The sequence below is a fragment of the Amblyomma maculatum genome, chromosome 5, assembly GCF_055883805.1.
Source record: "Amblyomma maculatum isolate TAMU_Amacu chromosome 5, ASM5588380v1, whole genome shotgun sequence".
Classification (NCBI taxonomy): Eukaryota; Metazoa; Arthropoda; class Arachnida; order Ixodida; family Ixodidae; genus Amblyomma; species Amblyomma maculatum.
Genome location: NC_139348.1, coordinates 140,413,439 through 140,435,214, shown reverse-complemented (window position 1 = coordinate 140,435,214; position 21,776 = coordinate 140,413,439). Strand labels below are relative to the sequence as shown.

The following is a 21,776-nucleotide window of genomic DNA, read 5'->3' as shown; positions in this document are numbered from 1 at the left end:
AGCCTGTCGGAGGGCTCTCCGCTTTTTCCCTTGCATCGGGGTCCCTTTATATTCCTGCCCTTCTTTCTTTTTGCTGTTATTACTTGTGTCCGGGTGAACGAGCGCATAATCGCTAGGCTTTCTGACTGCGCGTTTGACAGGTCTTAAATGAGAAAAAAAGCATCGGTTATGCGGCTCATCCAGTGTAGTGCATTTTGTTTTGTTGTTTATATCTATATTCATCGCACTGTATAGGTTACTGCGCTGTAGGAAACAGCGTCGCCGAAATTCGGTTTATTTATGTCTTTCCCAATTTAGTGTGTGCGGTTTTAGCGCCGTGTGCTTCGTTCCGTCTTCCTCCTCAAATTCCCCATTCATTACTTTTCGTTCTTTTTTCTATTTTTCTATGTCATTTCGACGATACCGTTAAGGTTATCTTGACAGAAGCTAATTGTAACATTAGATGCCATTTTTTTTCTTTTACTGATTGGGACTTGTGAAAACAGTAAATATTTTGCGAGCAGTTGCGATTATGGTGTGTGAGATCAAAAGAAAACGCTCATAATTTCGCGCCACGTCTGAGAGGATGGAAAGTGGCTTAACACCAGACGTTATAATCGCAAGTCGACGAACTCGGAGAATTTCACTGATGAACCGATATTAATTATAACGGTCACTATACCGAATTAGCCACTCTGATTTCCATTTCTTTTTATCACTATGCGAATACGATAAACGATATGGACATATAAACAGTGAATTGCATCTTTAACTATAATCTGTATACTTAAAAGGGTCTAGTTGAACGCGCACGGTTGAAAATAAAACAAAATAAAAATTAGCTTGATTTGAAAGTCTCTCCTTCCTGCCTTTTACCATCTCTGCTGCCTCCTTTCTTTGTGTCTGTACCTTTCAGTGCACTCGTTTTAGTTTATAAACTATCAACGCATACATTCGTCGGAGCGCAGTCATGCAGCGCGCAGTTACCACTGATTCGTGGTTCTGCGAACTTGCTGAAAACTCGCTGTAAACACGCATCACGACATTACGAAGGACTGCGCATAGCACACGTACAGATGTACAGTTTCTTAAACGTCTCTCTGTGCATGATCGTCGCCTCGCTCCTCCTCACATCCCTAGATCAATCCACCTGCATTGCTCATGTCGGTGCGGGGTTCGATCGTGTAAACACACACTCATCCTTCCCCTCGCGTGGCACTTCTTCGTACAGCGTCTCTAACAGTCTGTCGCCTAGGCAGTGTCTCTATGTCGAAAAAAAAGGATATGAATTGGCTCCCGTTTTGGCTGAGTCTACGGCGAAGAGAGAACATTGTTGCTCATCACTTGCATCTAACGTTTTCTTTCCCGCCTTCTATTCATATTTTTATCTCTCACTAGCTCCTAGCTCTTACATTATGTCGCTCTCTCTCTCTCTCTCTCTTCATTCTTTTTACTGGTACGTTCAAGACCGAAGCAGAAAGACACGGAGAAGAGTTTTCATCAGAAATACTACTGCGCGGTTCGAAATTGTGTCGTTTGTCAGCGGAGTCATGCCGATTCGGTGGTGTGGGGTTCTGGGGAGGCGAGTTCGCGCGGTGACGACAGCGGGGCTGCTCGGGCAGCCCTCCTCTTTCAACCACTTTCTCTAGCCCTTTCTGTCGCTCTTCTTCGCGTTGCCATCTTCCTTCGTGATTGCTCCTCTCGCGGGCGATGCATCACGCCCGGCTATTGGAGCGACCGGCGCCGCGCTCCTGGTCTACGATATTGGACGTCGTCCGCTGGCTATCCGTTTGGCGACCATCAATATTACATGCGCGATCTGTCGCGCGCTCGTGTCACGGGAAGCATATACTGTCAAAAATAAAGTTCCAGCGATGACGTGTTGATTGCGCTCTTTTTCGTGTCGTGCTCCGAAAAGTTATATCCTTAATAAATGCTCTCCTCTCCGGTGATTGCCTGTCCTTCGTGAAGTCGAATTTCGCAATCCCTTCGCTTCCTTCCGCTCTCCCGCGGACATGTAAACGCGAGGCGCCTCTGTGTCTCAGTTATGTGTCGAGCTCCTCGAACAGCTGTCCCGACAGCAGATCAAAAACATCGAGAACTTTGTGAAGCCTGCATATGTTGGTGGACTACCACTCTCTGAACTGGTGACAACACGGTCACCGTCACATGAAGGAAAAGGGAAGTTTTAGGGTATATAAAAGGGCGAGAAATGACGAGGAGGTATATCTCCTCCACTGGCAGTCTCTATGAGTATGCTGTGGTCTCGTTCGTGGTGACAGTGATATCGGGGGTCGTTTTCTTTTTATTGCGTAAGCTCTACTAAGTCAGGTTTCAGCCCGTCGCGTAAACACGGCTGGTATCCACGTTCGACCTTTAGCGCGACCACAGATGGGGTCCCTCTTGAAGCCGCCAGGTAAACCCGGTTGGTAGCCACGCCGCGCAGAAGAAGAAGAAGAAGAAGAAGAAGAAGAAGAAGAAGAAGAAGAAGAAGAAGAAGAAGAAGAAGAAGAAGAAGAAGAAGAAGAAGAAGAAGAAGAAGAAGAAGAAGAAGAAGAAGAAGAAGAAGAAGAAGAAGAAGAAGAAGAAGAAGAAGAAGAAGAAGAAGAAGAAGAAGAAGAAGAAGAAGAAGAAGAAGAAGAAGAAGAAGAAGAAGAAGAAGAAGAAGAAGAAGAAGAAGAAGAAGAAGAAGAAGAAGAAGAAGAAGAAGAAGAAGAAGAAGAAGAAGAAGAAGAAGAAGAAGAAGAAGAAGAAGAAGCTACGTCGGCTTTGCTTACGCAATCTGCCGAGTTTAGCTAAAGCTAAACCCCCATCTAATGTATTTTTTTTGTTCAAGTAAAAGGAACGTGCTACGTACCTGATTATCACGATAAATTCACTTTTTTTTTCACCGTTAGAGCGCTTGCATCGCACAAGAGAGATTAATACAAAAGGTAAATAGGGGAGGACTAAGTGAAGAGAACACAATGACACACAACGTGACCATCACATCATTACTTCGGGTTGAAGGGAATGAAGGGGTTGAATATATTTTAAGCTGAACTGCACATTCTTCAGCCAGTGAACGCGTTTTTTGTTTTCATCACCGACCGGACGTGAATTGAGATGCGGGTTTTCCCCAGGAACAAACACGTGATGCACTTGTGATAGGAGTCCCACAGCGGTGACTCCTTCCTTAGGGCACTCACCTACTGAGACAAGGGGGTGAGGGGAGGGAGGGGTTCGACCTTTGTCGTGGCATCCATGTTTCAATGGAGGCGAAAGGCAAGGCGCCCGTGTACCGTTCAACGAAAATGAGCATTGCAGAATCTCAGGCGGTCGAAACTTATCAGAGTCCTGCATTATGGTGTCCCTCATAGCCAGAGTAGCTTTGTGACGTTGAACCCCTTTAGCCAAAGCATTACCAAAGCCAGTTGTGATCAGTGTCCCATTCAGCGTAGGGTCATTCCACACAAACTTCCCAGAGGTTACGCCAGACAACCTTCGAGTGGTTCGAAAAAAAAAAATCATGAGAACTTGCATGAATATGTGTAATCAAATACTAAATGCTTTCGGCGGAAGAATTTTTTTTTTTTGCTTAAATAAAGTTCCAACGTTTCCAGAAGGCATGAAACATGTTTCGGATCATCGTATCTACAAATAGAACCTTGCATTTTTCCACAGTATAAACACGTTTTCAACAAAATGTGAAAATTTTACTGTTTCGTCTTTCTTCTCTTGAGGGAGGGGGGCGGGGAGGGGGAGACTATGAACTTAGTTTTTTGTAATTAGGAAGTAGCCATTTTGCGTCCCTGGATGTGCACTGCCCATAAAAGAACTATTACACCTCATAAGACTGAATACGTCGAATTACCAAAAAACTAAATAGGCATAAAAGATCATTTTAAACCATGTACTGTCATGTATTTCAGTTTGAGCTGGTGCAAATAAAAATACAAATAATTACAGGTTTATTAGAACAGTTTGTTTTACGTCATTCACTAAATTTTTGTGAGATATATTATTGTTTCCAGTGATAAAAAAATTTTTGAACTTGGCCTCTTGCGCTGCTAGTTGCACCGACTTTTAAGCCCCTCTTCATCGCACAGCACGGTACCTGGCACGACCTTTATGGCCACATAACCGCTGCATTTTTGCTGTCGCTCATAGTCTTACACCTGTAGGGCGTGAACATAGACAAACCACATATACCGCATCACATTCCGCGGTTTAACATTTCATAGGGGCCCGCACCTATAATGGCTGAACGCAATAAGCTACAGCTTTTTTTTTTTTTATTTATTTTTGCTTTCGAAGTTCGAACGGACCCGCTTTGGGGTCGGCCAGGCAATAAGCACAAAAAAGAGGGTGTCCAAAGTGCCTCACGTGGTCTACGAGAACCACCCGGCTCGACAACCGAGTGGTCTCACCAAAGCAGCGGGTAACGCGAGACACGCTGGCGGTGATCGTGGACCGCCCACGCGACGGTGCGTCGTTTGTTTGATGGAGCTTTACCGTCTCAAACTTTTCACCCCAAGGATAAACCAGACCGCTCTTGGAAGTAAATTGTTCTTTGGTTCCTGTGTACGCCGACGTAAACATGGAAGAGTTCTTGTTCATTTTTTTTTTCCTAAACAAAAATAACTGTATACAGTTTGTAAACTTATTTCTCTGTCGCATTCTATCACATTTATTCCTGCATGCAAAATGTTTGTTTCAGCTTTTAGTTCACGCGTTTCCGACCACATCAAAAAATAATTCAATTTACTGTTCGTAACAGAAGGAACGTTGATTTGTTGTATATCAAACCTATATGGGCGAAAATAAACTGCTGCAATATCCTTTTAAAGGTAAATACAGTTTACATAGCTTAGTTTTACATTCCCAGTGGAGAGGCTGACACTCTTGCGAATAGACACGAACGTCACCATCAGCCTAGAATGGATTTAGCCTTAAAAGGTGAGGTATGAAAAGCAATGACTGTTCTACTAAACCGAGTTCGAATTTTTAATTGGACCACAACATGATGAACTGAACAGGTGTTGATGGTTGAAATTTCACTTGCCTGCAACATTTTCCTTTACTACGACGTGTTCAGCTTCATAAGTTGTAGCACTAATTAGAGGAATAGTATTTCTCCACGCAAAGAAAAAAAAAAGTCTTTGCGTCAATTGTGGAGAGCAAGTTCTTTTTTTTTCGAAGAAATGACAAAATCTTTTATGTCACATTTGATGAATATAAAATATTTTACATAATACAACCACATAAAAAGCAAGTGTGAGTGCAAGTGTCATTGAAAATTTGTGGCGTGTTTTAAAACATTTGTTAGCTGGGGCAGTGATTGTGCGGTGCATTGTTTCATGCATTTTCAAAATGTTCGAACTGCACTAACGTTACGAATAAAAGTTTTCTGGACAAGTAATTCTCACCTATATTTCGTACATTGCAACAGTTGTAATTAAAGTTTTCTAACAAATCAGAGACGATCGAGCGCAACCTCAGGAATGTTTATAGCGGGATGAGCCCGGGTCGAACCATAATTACCTCGCTAGGTCAAGCACTTCCTCTGGGCAAGACGTGGCCATACGACGGGGAGGTGCGCCCTCTATTCAATGGCACAAGACGGATTCATGGCCACTGCTCCAGGAGTGATGTCCCTGGTTTCAGACGCACCCCGGAACACGCCGCTGCTGCTCCGGCCTGGCGCCACCGGGTCATCGCGGCTTGTCAAAGAAGAAAGTGGCAAAAAAGAAAAAAAGTATTCCGCCTGGGCGCAGAAACTCATCTTCTCAACACGCAGTGGAAAAGAACTGCGGTGTGCAAAGGCAGCGAGGGAGGGTGAGGCGATCCGACCATCCTCGCCGGCGACAACAAAGGAGGAAATGAACCGCGCGCGCGTGCAACCCGCGCCGGTTCGGGTCCCGCGAGATTTCACGAGAATGAGACCCCCTACGAACTCGCCCGTGCCAATGCGAACACTGAGCATCCTGTCTGCCTGGCATCGTGAACAGGCGCATGCCAGCGTTCCCTACTTTCTCTCCGTTTCGTCGTTGTGAAGAAACGGTGCAGCGGCGGGTAAGCTAAAGCTTCCGTCACAATCAGTTGTGGTGCAGAGCTCGCGTGGTGCCGAGGTAGAGATGAAACCAACACCGGGAACAATTCCAATTCAAGGCCCCTTATTGCAATCTTTATGGATCTTTTGCAGAAGAAAAACGCATTAATAGCAGCGAAAATTGTGTTTATCGATTTGCCTGCTATTCTGTTCAAAATCAGGAGTTAGAATAAAGAAAGGACTGCCCATTTTGAACGGAAGGTAAAATGGATAGCCTACGAGATTCGTGTTGAAAGCTGTTTACCAGTCCCGTACTTTCCGTGCAAAAACTCGATACCTGTAAAATACAACGTTTTGAATTATTTCGAGATGAATATATTATATTGTTGCTATCAAGTCTCTCTTTGATAAATAGAACGCAATTACCAATCAATACAAGCCAGTGTCCAGTTATCCCTTAGCGTCTCTTCAAGTGAACGATAAATATACATTGCTCACTTAAGTGACGTCAGCTTGCACATTAGCATAGGCCGATAATGTGCCGCATTTCTTTTTACGAATTTTGCCTACATCACTCGCGACGGACCAACCAAAGTACCAGAAACATTTTTTGCAGGTTGCCACTGGCAACGTGCAAAAAATCTTTATATGAGCTCAACCGCTAAGATGTTTTCTGAAAAAGCATTCTGGTCCACAGTCTCGTCCCAGCCCACCCTGCCAACCGCCCTGCCCACAAAGTAGAGCAGATTTCAATTGCGTTGGGTTGGTTTAGTTTTGGAAGAATAAATAGATAGGGAATTGACTTATGCTTTTATATGAGATTTGTCTCCACTGCAAAACTTAAATTTCTCGTAGCAGATAAGCAGAGTTTGTTTCTGCGTAACGGATTCAGATCCGTCGAAGGGTCAGGGAAGCTGCCAGTCAGTATGCCTTTACATTAATGAAAACAAAGCAACCTTCTGTGCAAAGTGTGTGCGTTCAGGAGTTCGGTATTCTTAGCTTGCGCCAGCTCTAGTTTTTACAGTGATGCACGCTTCCTGCGGGTTTAATAGCCACGCAGTAGCAATGATGCCTTGGGAGCCTCATTGCTGGGAGTCCTGCGCTTTTCCCTTGGGAACAAAGGAGGGAACAGAAGTGGGGAAAGCAGGAAGGACCCACTGGTGTCACTGCCGCTAGAGATGCAAATCAGGGCCAGCGCGGTCGTTCTTGAAACCCGTTCTCACCAAGCAGGAAAGAAAGAACGAGGTTGAAGGGTGAATGGGAGGTGGCTCCCCATTTCTACCGGGCTGCCTCGTTTTCACTCGCATGGAGACGCGACGAAACGGGATTCGCGTGGGGACGACGGGAAAAACAACGAGCTTGGCTGGGTGCGTTTGCGTGTCTTCTCTGTCTTCCTCCTATATGACAGTGCCGTACTTCTTTTGAATGGGTGTTGCGCCAAGTTTCTTTCGAAATGCGGCATTAAAAGTTGCTCTCTCTTGACGAGCAACACGCTGTTCCAGTAGGACGGCAAGAAGAGAATGCGTTGCGCGTATTCCTCGTAAAGAACGTGTGCCTGCTGGATGCCTGCGTAGCTCGAGCCTTGTGCGGTCGAAGGTGCAAAGACCCCGTTCATGAATAGAAAAACTCTGCTCTCAAACCAGTACGAAAAAAACATCGTGTCACATTGTAATTTCATTGCACGTTGCAGCAGTTCAACGAAATTGTTGCGTGGCTGCTGGATATCTTACTTACTTGGGGCTACCACAATGTATACATGTCCTTCAATGGTGGCCAGACGGAACCATCAGTCCTTAAAAATAATGCATGCGGAGAAAATTGTGAAGCCAACTTGATGCCCCCCCCCCCTCCCCTTATCACTACGTTTCGCATATTTACGGCTTATAAATTTGAGGCGCGAACGCAAGAAATTCTCTATCCAATTCTTCCTTGCTTACTTTTCAGTTCCCGTAGCCAGGGCGGGGCTTTTTTTTTTTTCTCGCTCTCTTTCGCTTCACCTTTGGTCCGTTCTATTGTTCATTTTTATGAACAGTTATCTACAAGAAAGAGAGAGAGAGAGATAATAGAACAGAAAGGTAGGGAGGTTAACAAGGTGGGGCGCAGTAGGCTACCCTACACGTGCGGAGGGGAACAAAGGGAGGAAAAGGAAAGAAAGAGCGCCAAGGAAAGGAGTCTATCACATGTACAGAGATATATATAGTAAAAGGAGGGTAGAGAGAGTGCACTTAAAGTCTAGAACTCAACCCCGAGTCCTTTAAAAACTTAAGGAGTGCCTTCACTGCTTTCCTTTGTGATGAAGGTGTCGTCCAAGGGCCCAGAATCTTAGCTTTTGTAATAGGGCGAGAGTCCAAGCGGCGGAGTGTAGCAGTCAGGAAGGCATGCTCAAACTGAGGGCAGTCGCAAAGTATGCGCGCAATTGTTTCAACACACCTGCACTACTCACACGTTGGAGAGTCTGGCATTGCTATGAGCTGGGAACAGGCGCTTGTCAACGCCACTCCTAGCTACAGACGACATAACATTGCAGCATCACAGCTGGAGAGGCAAAATGGTATCTGCAGTTTAAGTAATTGATCAAAGTGGTGCAAACGGGATGTCCAGCCTCCAGGCGTAGACCATAATTGTCATGACTGAAGTGTCGTGCATTGGGTACATCTGTGACATTCCGCATTCATACCGCGTCTGATAATGATAAGATGACGTGCGTCACGGCAGTGACGAGCGCGATGTAATAATTTTTACATTAGCGTGTCACGTGACCCATTGAGCACCTTGACTACTCACCTGGACCTCTTTGACAAATGACGGTGTTGCTCGGGGTGTCAATACGCGAACCCTAGTTCATCTATCTCACTCTGTATCGAACAACAAACGCCCCGAAAAACTACATCGTAATACATGCCATGGGTCCATCTTGAAGCTAACACGCTTGCGGAACGGTGATCGGTTGGAGCGAAAGGGCGCTACCAACAGAAAGTGTGCGTGCTTGCAGCCACAGCTACTTCCGCGTTTCCTTAGGAGTCCCAGCAGAGTTCACCTGTGCTACCGGGCGGCACCTGCCCGCGTCATCCGTTCCTCCGAATGTGTCGTGCATGTTTTATGAAGCACGCGCTCTCCGGGCGCCCCGGGAGATCGCTTCGAAAAGAGAGGCTCTGTGTGCATCTTGTATGGCCCTCGGAGGAAAAGGAAGGGGATGGGTGAAGCGGGGGAACGCGGAACAACGCCGAGGTCCTCATTTGCCTGCGCTCTGGCTTGGCTTGTGTAGACTTGGCTCACTTTGGCTTGACATGCTTAGTTGAAATTGGTCCTTCATTTTTTCTTCTTTTTGTTTTCAGAATTGCTTGTTTCGTAGATGAGATACCTCATTTCACTTTCTCTGAGAGGAAGTTTAGCGCCAGGTGGCGTTTCTTTCGTGGACAATCTGTGAGAGATACTCTTCGTCTTCTACTGGATTCTCGGGCAATCTCTTCACAAAATTTGGTCGACGCTATTTTTGTAGACGAGGTAAATACGCGGCTTTATGGCTTGGACAAAGTAGTTTTTTCTTTCTTTTTGATCTTTAGGTTTCGCTTATCTTCGGGGATTGAGAAACTACTTTATTCCTCCGACCTGTACACCAGGCAAGTGTTAAAGATATACCTTGCGCGTAGTACTAGCATGGCACAAATGCGGCCCACTCTGAAAGCGAATAAAACACTATTTTTGATTCGACTTCCTAATGTATCTACCGCTTCGCTTTCTTTCATATTTTTTTTTGCAGTTTTTCAGCTAGGAACGGGCCAGAAAACAAGAAATAAACAAATGATTTCGCGTTTTTATTACCTTTGTTTAGAACTTGTTTCATTAACTAATTGTCAAAACATACGAAAAAGTAGCGCCTCTACTGCTTAACGCAGTAAACTTTAGAGCGGTAGATTCATTCAGGGAACTTCTCGATGTGATACTTTAGCGAGCTCGCGCAAGCTTGCAATTCATGCCAAACTAGCGGTTTCTTTCTTTTTTTCGAAGATCCATAAATTTATTCCCGCTCTATAGCGGGACGACTCTGGCATCTCTGCTCTACAGCGATTTTTCGCACATATCACTAGTATTTCAACTTGACCTCGGGTGGAATTGGCAGTTTTTGGTGCACGTTTTAAGATGAAAGTCTCTCCAGGCTCATGGAACGAAATCCTGTGCGCGAGAGTTGTGCGCGAGATTTGTGCGCAGATGTGTCACTTGTCAATCATCCTGATTACGCCATCAAAAAGAATCGAACCTCTACCCTCCCATCCGCAACCGAGCGCTTTAACCAACTGCGCCACGTCCAGGATCACGCAACGCACATCATGAATTTCCTTGTCTACCGTGAGGATGATAGTAGCAATTACACTGACAATACAATTAGTGATATTGACAATGATGACAGTAGCAATGATAACGGCATTTAGTTTTTAATGATAATGAGAGCGAACGGGATGTGCCGTGAGCAGCAGCAACGATCAGGCGTTCGCATTTCTGCAGTGTAGATTCCACAGTGCTCTCGGAATTTTTTTTTTTTTAACTTTGTAGTGCTTAGGGTGAAGATTTAGTCACAATAACCCCCTTATTGTAAACAACCTGAATGTGCTAGCGACGCGAAATGATACAATGCGCAATGCGCACGTTCCTGAAGGAAATCTGGTGACCTGTGAATTTCGAAGGATGGCTGTGCAATACTTCTAACTCTGCGAAAACGTCTTCGTACGGTTTGTGCAAGGGGAAAGCGATGCCCTGTTTTCTTTCTTGTATATCTATTTTTAATCAAAACGCTCACAAAGAATACTGCCGAACGCCTATGCATTTCCTTTTGCGTCCACGGTACATGTGTGAGTGCGAAGGCAACCAACTATTTAGCTTTCAAAAAGGAAATCATCTAGGCGCAGTCAGGGTCTCTGTGCGGAAATAGTGGGAAAATATACAAAAAAAACGCTAGCTCTGTAGGGCAACCTTGTTTCCTGCCCTAATATAACCACGATCTCACGATCTCAGCTTTCCTACTTAAACAGGTGACTTAGTCTTTTCCCGGGCGCCTTACCCAATACGATTTCTGCAGTTAGTAGACTGACTGAGTGCACAGTGCGCAGGAAACGCACCACAAGGGGCATGCGAGTCACTAATATTGATATTAACGTTTAGTGGAGTGCGTCATACTAGCCGAACTCTTCCAAGAGTAGGGGACTTGGTATTGGGCGGGGCGAAGAATTGCTACGAAGGTGAAATGCAATGCCCCTTTCGAACCGAGACTGCTACCTGATATTTCGCCTGTAAAGGGTGCTTTACCGCACGCGCTAAAGTGTCGAGGCAAAGCCACTTTACGTTGCTTTGACGGCTACCTATTATTTTGCCTGTAAAGGATGCTTTACCACACGCGTCAAAGTAACGAGGCAAAGCCATTTTACGTTGCATTGACCTAAACTGGTTGTTGTACTGTCCTCCAGTGCAACGTTTTATGTTGAATTTAACTTTGTACTCTGTTTATAAGATACAAGGGCCCAGGTCAGCCTGTGTATCGTGTATGAAAATAGTACTAAGGCAGATCTTACGCTAGAATAGCAGCTTGTGCATGTTGGTTATGCATCTTGAGGATAACAGCGCGGAACACAGGACGGGAGCACAAGATTAGAGGACGACACAACGAGCGCTGACTTTCAACAACGTTTATTTTGGAACACCCTCAGCTTCTTATACCCTAACGCCGAACAAAAAAGCAGGCATTTGGGGATCCATGTAAGAGACTGCGCGTCAAAAACTTGCTGCGTGCAATTCACACAATGTAAAGTTCTAGCAAAACATAATGAGGCGCTGGTTCGGGAGATAATTGAAGCCTCTGAGATAGCTAGACTGCAGGAACGATGTGTAAGCAAACCGTCCCTGCTGTTAACACAAAAAGAAATCGAACTGCTGAATGTGCAATCGTCTCCATGAGTGTTCAGAGAGTTCACCACGCTGTGTGCAAGAAAAGGTTATGTGGAACGTGTATTTATTTATCTAATATTATGTTTTTGTTTTGTTTTTTAACTTTGCTAATATGTGCAAGTCATCTGTACGCGTCTGTGGCGTTAGGGTATAAGAAGCTGAGGGTGTTCCAAAATAAACGTTGTTGAAAGTCAGCGCTCGTTGTGTCGTCCTCTAATCTTGTGCTCCCGTCCTGTGTTCCGCGCTGTTATCCTCAAGATCTTACGCGGATCAAGGCACCGCTCATTATTCTTAAGCTTTTGAGGAGAATGTATCCTTGGTAATAATATTTGTCGTTCGATGAACCTGGTATGCTTCAAATATGGTGACATTGGTGTACATCGTCTCAGACACGTACATGTTCTGTGACAAGTCCGCCGATCGCTGAAACCTTTATAAGGAAAAAAATACAAATAAATAGTAACGTGTCATTTCCTCTGGTGGTGTGTGTGGATCCTGAGTATGTAGCTTTCAGCTGCTGCAGGATCTAACTTCGCTTTTTTATAACATTAAACAAACTCATCATTTTATACCAGTAACAATAAAGGAACTGTAACCTAATCATTCACCTTGCACACTACCAACTACACACTGTAGTTAATACGTTGATTATTTTCAATAACTAATATTTCGGTCGCTCCATACATCACCAGTGTCATCAACCATCTAAAGACGTACACTGCAGAGTGAAAGTTTCTCTCATTTTCCCAGGTTAACTATGTCTCATTACAGACACGGCCACCTATTCACGCGAATTTCCTAACCTCAACCAACCACCTGAGCGCTGCATTGCACGCTTAGGGGACAGGAACAGGAAGAAAAACTTTGCTGAAACGCCTTGGTGAGGTTGCGGGCAGCCATCGGCATGCGGTTGTTTATCTACCTTAACTAAACGCAGTAGAGGCTGAACCGCACAAACTAGTGTCGAACTGGTTGGGTAAAAACAAATGATGCCGAGATGCAAATTACGAAATTTGTACTACAATGTGCTTGAAAATAACGCGCTTATAAACACAGCTCCAAAATGTAAAAACTACAAAAGCGAGGTTGTGTTCAACGGTGCCAATCCAGGGCTCAGAAAAATCATGCGCGTACTATTAGAGTCGCTAACGAAGGTGTCCAATTCGATTAATCAATCCAAACCTGACACTGTGTTAGTAATGTGACTGGATATATTTTTTGAGAAGCTGCGATTTCTTGAAAGCGTGGAGCATGCAGCAAGATGCGTGGTAAAATGGATGCAATAGTCTATATTACTGAACAGTAGCCGAGCTACAAACCCTACTCACAGGTCGGTTCGGTATTGAAATGAATGGGAAACGAGATTAATTTATTAACTGTTGTCGATGATAACCAAACTGAATTGAATATATTTATGCTGCCGTTCTTTTTCTTTTTTTTTTTTCAATCGCAGCCGCTGTTGCTGCATCCAAGGGTTACATGGATGCCATCTCCCGGCTAGCCCGCCACGCCCACCAAGCCACCTGGGGAGGATGCACCGACATAGGTGAGTGCAGCATATAGCACCGCGCTTCAGTGAGGAAACGCTGCTTCCATTGGACTCATAGTTCAGGGCTACCTGCTCTGCGCACAAATCTATTACTGTGGAAGTCGCCCAACATTCGGTTCCTTGGTGCGGAAGGTGACCCGACTTTATCGGAGCTTTACGACACTCGCATGGTAGTGGCAAAGTGTCACTATTCTTAAATTGTAGTGACCGGTTTTATTCTGCATTAAAGCGATCAATTTTTAAAGCGGTACCATTTGAATCCAAGTCAAAAACATTTTTTTACCTAAAGTTTGGTGATTTGCTGGTAGAGGAAAGATGACATACGTAGACTGGAAGTGACAACTATACGCTTCGATGTATGTTCATCACGTCCGGGTTGTTTCGTCTAGACGCTTTCTGGGAAATACCTAAACACTAGCAAGATGATCCTAATAGATGTCTTATTGTATTGAGGCAGATAAGTAAGAGTCCACGAACAAACCCATGACAGCATGACTCAAAATTACATGTAGAGGCATCAATAGCTTCTAATGATAGCGCATTTCCAACATATAAAGCAATCAGGTGCCCCTGTGGATTTGTTAAGTATATGTTTTTGTTGGCGACTTTCTTTTTACACTCCTTCACATTTTCCCGCAGTTTTATTTTGTTTTAAATTAACGAGTTCTCCCACTGCTCTTGTAAAGTAGACAGAAACCCGGTATAACGCGTAAGAAGACCAAAGTTATTTAATTCGGAACAAACACTCTGTGAAATGTTTGCTAGAAGAGTTATTGTTAGAGCAACAAAAAATGATTCTTGAATTTACCGCTACGTGTGCGCGTTATTTCTTTTAATGTCTGCGTTTAGTCGCGTTAAGTTCTTCGCATTTCGGTATGTAAACTTTCCTGCATAGCCCTGGGAAACAATTAGAATTTAAAATAAACTTTGACCTAAAACTTCCACAGTTCATAGTAGACGAAACCATATTCAGTAGTAGCACTCCTCGTTGTCCATCGTACTGCTTTAAAATTTGCATCTTCTCGAGGCACAGCTCGTCTATAGATAGGCTTATTTTTTCTCTCATTTCGCACATTTTACAAGCTTCTCCTTTTACTCTGTTACTTTGTTTCTTTCGGGATTCACGACTTGCTAACTCCGGCGCTCAAATATTCATCGAAGTTCGCCAGTCTAGCCGAGCCAAATGGAGTCGTTTAGACCACACGCTTGTATGTATAGAAATATTTCTTGGGTTATATTGTTTAGGCGTTCCTTTTTTTCGTGTTCATTCGAGTGCCTTCTGTTAAGTGGTTTAACCATGACCGTCTTTCATTTTGCATATTCTCGGAAACACCAAAACATATACATAGCGTGACACACAATATAAAGCAATATCACGAGTGAGAATACTAGTGCCCTCAATCTTCCGAACTTCCGTTTCTTCTCTTCTTTCTGCAAAACTGAGCCGAGTTAGGCAAGGTGATGTGTTACAGTCTGATATTGCGAGCGACTCTGCACTGTCTTTCGAGCTCGAAAACACAGTGTCTTGTTTCCCACCTTGCCCACTCGCTTCACCGGCCCTCAGAGTGACTTAGGCGCAAATATATCCTCAATTTCCTAGAAAGCGTGACATTCGAGCTATCTACTATTTGGTTCTCGGCGCCGTTTTCTTAGTCGTACGAACTGCCGGAGCGATCCGCTCACAAATTCACCGTCGGCCTTCTCCATTCATTTTAGTGAACAAAAGCAGGGGCAAACAAGCAAAGGAAGAAACAAAATCTCGAATTGACTTCTGAAGCAACCGTGTTTGGTACGTCAGGCCTTGAACTGTATCACGCTTCTGGTTCGGAGCTATCCTTTATTTATGTCGCCTCGCTGGTGTTAGGATACGACGTTTTCTCTCTCCTGCGTTTTCTTTTCTAGTCTCTATTCCAGCTTTTAAACTTCGCGACAATGCTTTCCTCTTGATGGCAGTAGTCGGAGTCGCTTCCACGTTTCACCATTCACCCCCTCCCCTCAGCATCCTCCCGCCCGCTGTTGTCAGCCATTCTCTGACGTAATGGCCTTCACGCCGTTCGTATACCCTGTCACGTTAAAACCATGCAGCACTGTGAGACCTATCGCTGGTGTCAACCAATGAGGATACGCTTAATTCACGAAGCTTTTCACGCACGAATAACAACTTCCAAGAGCCTGGGAATTGTCAGCACTTCTTACTGACGCGCTTTAGTACCCGAGGCCCGATTGCCAGCCAATCAGCGGCCAAGATTAACGCGCAAAATGGCTGTCTTCGTAATTTCGACTTCTGACTCGTTGACAGAGGCCAGCTGTAGTTTTCAGTGTGCTGCATCTTTGTTTATACATGGCTTACAACACAGGGAAATTTCTCCTCGCTGCATCCTTTTGTGAGAAAACAGCGAAAAAGAAGAGAGAATGGAAAATCGTCGGCTATCCTCGCGCCCTGCGGTGTCACGTCCGGGAACCCTGTGAAGCTGAAGCTCGAAGCGGGAAGATGCAAGGAACAAGTCTCTTTTAAGGCTCCCATTGTTTTAGGGGATCTACTTCACGCACCCGCCGAACCCAGCCATTCCCGCAGCCTCCTCCCGCGCGAGCGCCTCCTGTCGGGCTTAGTCCGAAATGTCGTTTCCTCTCCCTCCCATAGATATACTTGCTTGTCTTGAGTGTATATGTGTGTATATATATGCTGCGTTTGTTCAGTGTTTGTCGAGCGGCTGGCCGCTCCGGCGTGTGCCTTGAATTGCAAACGCCTGATACTCAACCTCCAGTGCCCGTTCCTTCTCCCTCCTCCCCCCACCTCTTTTTTTTTTTCCTTTCCATTCCTCCCTTAGGGCAGAGCCCATCGCCGCGTCTGGCTTGATTTAAGCCTTAAGACCGGTAAACCCGTGAGACGGTACTGTTTACTCTGTTTACTTCAGTCCTTTCTTTTGTGCACTGTTATTGCCTCGTACGATGGGGAGAAGTAAGGAAAGGGGGGGGGGGGGGGGGTACGCTGGCTGTGGGTATTAGGCTCGAGTCGACGTAGAGCGATACACCGTCGCCATGGGCATTTTTATTTTAACATATTAATCCATCAAACGTTTCCTTGTTCCTGCCGTGCCAACATCCTTTCACAAAACCCTTAGATTTCGTTAACTACGTTTATGCTTATTGTCGACTAATAATTACTTTGATTTACCACTGAAAAAACGATAACTCGAATCAAAATGCACTCCTCCTACGGCAAATGGGGAACAGCGTCGAAAAGAGCATACCGACAATGATAATCGGAAAGAGCTACCATTGAGGCTGCTCGAACTCATATATTGGAGCTCTCAGTAATAGTTTGACAAACTATATCCTTCCTTAACAATAGTGCAAATGTTTAAATGCCGAAGCCTCTCATTAATTAAATAATTATTATTTAATAATAATTAACAATGAAGTGATTCCTAAATCCGGTCTCCGCCAGCGACAAGCTGCGGACACCATTTTCTCCTCCCTAGATTTCCGTCTCAATGCTATTAGTAGGACCATAGGTCGACAATGAGAAAGTCACTCTACCTCTGAAGTCAGATTTCACGAAACCTTGGGAGTGAATAACATAATGTGCCAGCTTCCGTTAGTTTTCACGTCGGTAGAACAGTTGCAGTGTCTCGAGATTTTGCATAGAAAGTACCTTAGGAGAGCACTTGGGTTTCCGCAGAAGCCACGAACAATGCACTATCCGAACCTCTTAACCTTCTCGCTTCACAAAGCGTATAATGTAACTTAACCCCTTCGGAGAGACAGTAGTCAGGCGATCTTTTCTACAGAGTGTTTGAAATAAGGATGAGGCCCGGGCTCACTCGACATTTAATAGTCTTAATGCCCTATAGGTGTTATTTTTCAAAGGCCTTGGTTGTCTGAGAGCCTTGACTGTATAGGCTCACCACCCTTACATTCGAGCTAAGCGGCCGGCGTTCATTGGGGCTTATACAGTGGCTCACTCTTAGGCATTGTTAAACACAATATCTTCGTCGTCTTCACGTTTTCAATGATGCTTCTGCTCACATGGTCAGTGGACCTAGATCAGTGGCGCCTCGTATTCCATCTTTGTTCATTGACTGGTCGGTACGCCTTACTGGTGTCTTGTCCTCCAGAACAGATAAGAGAGTAACCATTGATATGGCCTTATGGAGGCTAGGACCTTCTACGGTTCAGCCTGTTTTCATCTTTATGGATTCAAAATCTGTCCTTCAATAGTTAGAGTGCGGTTTCCCCATTGCTCCCGTCTGTTCCCGTCTAATCGCTTTGTTCCCGTCTACTGTTCCCGCGCTGTTCCCGTCTACTCGCTTGTCCTTCGTTTGTTGCGCTGTGTGTTTTAAAAAATGCTCCACCTACTAGCTCAACTCTCCGTTTTATTGCAGTTCCCCCACTGATTAATTGTTTCTTGGCTCTATCCTCCTGGTACACCATTAGCGCAGCAAAAGCTTATAGCATACCCAGACATTTCGTGCTAATTATACGAAAAATGTTTTTGAAGGTGCATTTTTCACCTAATATAAAAAATAGTACAAATGCAGATCCTTCCTCCATCGTCTGTCTTGTAGCTTTTTGCTGCTTATTTCGAAATTCAAGTTCATATCCTGTCGTATAGTCTTCTCTCGGCCTAGTTCTCTTCCTTGCGTTGCACAATCCGTGCTGCGGAACGCAATCATTGTTGCAAAGAATGCGCAGGTAAAGTTGTTGGCAGCGCTCTTTTCATTCAAACCTACACCCACCACTCAAGGAGGTGGCGGCGGACTTCAGTCATGGCGACGTCCTGTCTCCTTCGTTCAGTTCGGTGACCACGACACCGATGCCGTGCTTGTTCTCGGCCGATGACCGCGAGTTCGTCGAGAAAGTAGTGGCGGGTCTCTCATACATTTACGGCCATCTTTTATTGCACCCCGGCCGACTCACCGGGCACCACGTTTTGAAGAGTGGAAAAATGCGCCCAAGTGGGAGGATGCGCGATTCCCTGTCCCCATCTCCGTGCACATCCCACCACCCGGAATTGCAGAGATTCCGGGAGCTGGCAGTGACCGTGTCCCGGGGAAGCACGACGCTGGAGGTCCTATTTTTGTGTGGGTGAGTGTTGGGGGAACGGAGAAGGGAGAAGGGATAGGAGGGGGAGGGGGAGGGGGGGGGGGGCGTCGCGGTCGTAAACTGGCGCCACGGAGTGTTGCCGTGCCTCTCCCGTTCTTCCCACTTCTTCCGGCTACGACAGCTCAGCTCGCTTTCATTTCTCCAGCATCGGCGGCCCTCTATTGCCGATCCTTCCCCAGTCTTTCCCCGTTCATATCATCCCGGTCCCGTTTTTACGTTCCTTGGCTCGCAGCAGGTCCCAAACGAAGGCTCCGTTCCCTGCTTCTACATGCCACTTGGGGCCTGTCCATGTTGGTTTTCATATCATGCGATGTAGCACCATGAGCGTACAGCGTTGCAGAAAGCTGTGACGTCACAGTAATGTAAAGCATGGCCGCACGAGAACTGGTGGAACAGTCACGTCGATTATGCACATGCGTGTACGTTGCGTTTGCGTATGCCTATGTGGGTTGCCCATACACCGCCTTCTCGGTCTCTATGTCCATGACCCACAAATTTTCTTCCACTTAAGTCCTCTTTTTTTATTATTGGCAGATGTGCTGCAATTCCAATGACGTGCCCGGCCAGAGCCAACATGCTGGACAGTCAAGTAGCGCTCGCATACAAGATGAGTTTCGGGAGCCTGAACGCGTCTTTGAGTTGGTATGGTGTGTTCACGATGCCGTAGTCAACACGGGCTTCAGCTAGGCTGAAGCTTTCCACGTGTTCAAGATGTTTCGTGACGGGCCGACAGTGAGCCCGTACAACAGGGATCCGCGAAGTATTCTTTAGTTTGAACCGTTTGTAGATTTCAGTCAAGTTTTAACCCTGTGGTATAGAGCACGACGCATACTGTTTATCACGACCAAGTGCACACCTCATATTGGAACTGTATACCAAGTGTTTATTTGTTGGGGCAGAATATCTATCAAAGCTTTCTCACTTTGCACTATCAAAATCAAGCCTGGTACCGACGTAGAGAAACAGGACGCCTGATCTCCGGTTTGTGTTAGCTTCGTATTTAGCTGGATTTGTGTCCCATCTATCAACATCTATTCAACCGGACACACATCTGCTGGGATCAAGAATTCTTAGTTCTTTTCTGGAACTGTGAGATTTATAAATAGGTATTGCCGGTTGTATGGTGGAGTGCAGTTGCTTTCGCCTAGTGTTTCAGCGAGCTTTTTCTGGTCGCTTAAGTGCAAACGTTGGCCTCGTCGTAATAGGCTCATGTGAGACCATTTGGCTTACTGTAAAGTCTAACAGAGACAGAGGGCAGATTGAGTTCCGAGAGGACGAACTCCGCGTCAAAAATACTATCTAGGTAATTCTGAGGCCTCAAACTTGTTCTTTTTTTAGATACCGAGACTTACACGAGACTTTCTTCTTCAAGTTTCCTTAACAAACATAGTTCTTGCCAACCTAACTCAGTTCCATTTTCGCTGTAAGTGATGTAGACTAACGCCCTTAACTTGCAATAGAATAACGATAACTTTATTTGCGATCGGGAGCAGCAAGAATGATATACCTAGACAACATTTTTGCGGCTTTGAGGCAACGAAACACGACCAGACATTCACGTTTTTGCATTGTACGTGTCTGCTCAGATTCTAATGGTCGTCGTAGGGGACACCAATTCAGACTTTTAATTCACACCTCTGCACTGCAAATTGAAAAACAAACAAACAAAGAATTAGGTGGCAGACAGCGACATACCCAAACGCAATAAGGTCCTCGTTTCACTATAGAAACCCCGAGGTGCTTCAGCATTACCTCCCTATAACTTACAGCTTTATTCCACTAGGTGACGCTAATCTTCAAGAAACTGCGCTTCAGGGTAGAAAATCAAGAAAACGTCGTACTTCTCACGGGGCATGCGTCTTTGCGTCGTGTACTCTATGGTTGGCGTCGCAACCGAAAGCTCCCGCGTCCGTCTGCTTTCTAGTGAGCATGGAGCGTATAGCTGGAATTCAGCCTATTTCTTGATGTCGGACACGTCGCTTTCTTATTTCTTTTCTAAATGAAGTGGAAGCCGAGGCACATATATGATAATATTGCGAGGCCTCCGCCATCTTGGCCTCCGTGTGCTTTATTCCTTGCAAGGAAAGGAAGGGTAAAAATTTTCCGTCGTTTCTTAACGCCGTGAAAAAGCAGCTCAGAAATCCACTACAATGCCTCTTGGGTAAGAGCGTAGGAGTAAGCTTTTTGTTTCCGCTTTTCGGGGAAAATTTCTCTACTGGCTAAAGTCAAGAGTCTAAGATGTCGCCTGAAAAAGTCAAATATTAAAGGTGTCGTCATCAGAGGCTTTGCCTGATATGTAGAATTTAGCTCAACTTACCACTACTGGTCTCGAATTAGACTCAAAGACTTAAGGCGCGAGGTAGACGCTATCTAGACCTCTCTAAATATTTGTGACCGGGCAACCTTTCTTCGTAAATTTTACTTTGAGACGAAGTCTGCAGAGGGCGAAGGTACCTCACTCTGCTGCAGCAAAATGCAGTTTCTCTCACTCGACGCAGGGGTGCGCTCTCTGTCTTCCATCGTTCCAGCTTGAATTTCCCAGCGCATTTTCTCTCTCGGTTGCAGAAGATGTCAAAGCCCAGTGACCCGGAGAGGCCTCGGTCCGGCGTCGAATTAATTTCGGAGCCGTGGCCGGTTCTCTTCACTTTCGGCCTGAGAAATTAACGCTCGACAGCCGGCGAAAAGAATATCCTCGCCTCAGCGAGGCTGTCAGCCCAAAAGTGAAGGCGGCGTAGCGCTAGGAATCGTCTCAATTTCAGCCCACTTTCTCCATTTCTATCCAGCACTGCTCGGCTGCAGAGATTCACCGCTTTTCATATATGCACATAATGCAGCAGGCAGTGGTGCGTGCTGCACTCGAAACGTCACAAGTAAAAATATAAACAATAACTGAAAAGGTGCCCAAACTCTTTCTTCGTTTCAGGATCCAAGTAAAGAAAAGGGCTTGTCTTTCGTTTTTTTCCTTCTTTCTGTATTTCCTTCGCTCTTTTATTCTGTCTGTTTTCCTTTCCTTCTCTCTTCTAATTCTTCCCTACTCCTTTTCTTCTTTCTGTCGCTCGATTTACCGCGTGAACGCAATGGTGAGACCGCTATATACATCCACTCTCCGTCATGCGCACATCCCCATCTTCCCCCTCGATTCATCCTTCGTCTCTCTCTCTCTCTCTCTTGCTC

At 45.4% G+C, this 21,776-nt stretch overlaps 1 protein-coding gene across 1 annotated transcript in view; it reads left to right on the top strand.

Annotated features, from left to right (window-relative positions):
* Window positions 1-21,776, top strand: part of IRSp53 (Insulin receptor substrate 53 kDa) — a 152,550-nt gene that overhangs the window by 77,423 nt on the left and 53,351 nt on the right. The window contains exon 3 of the mRNA XM_084604513.1: window positions 13,401-13,493. Within this exon, the coding sequence (XP_084460639.1) occupies window positions 13,401-13,493 (93 nt within the window). The remainder of the gene's footprint in view (window positions 1-13,400; window positions 13,494-21,776) is intronic.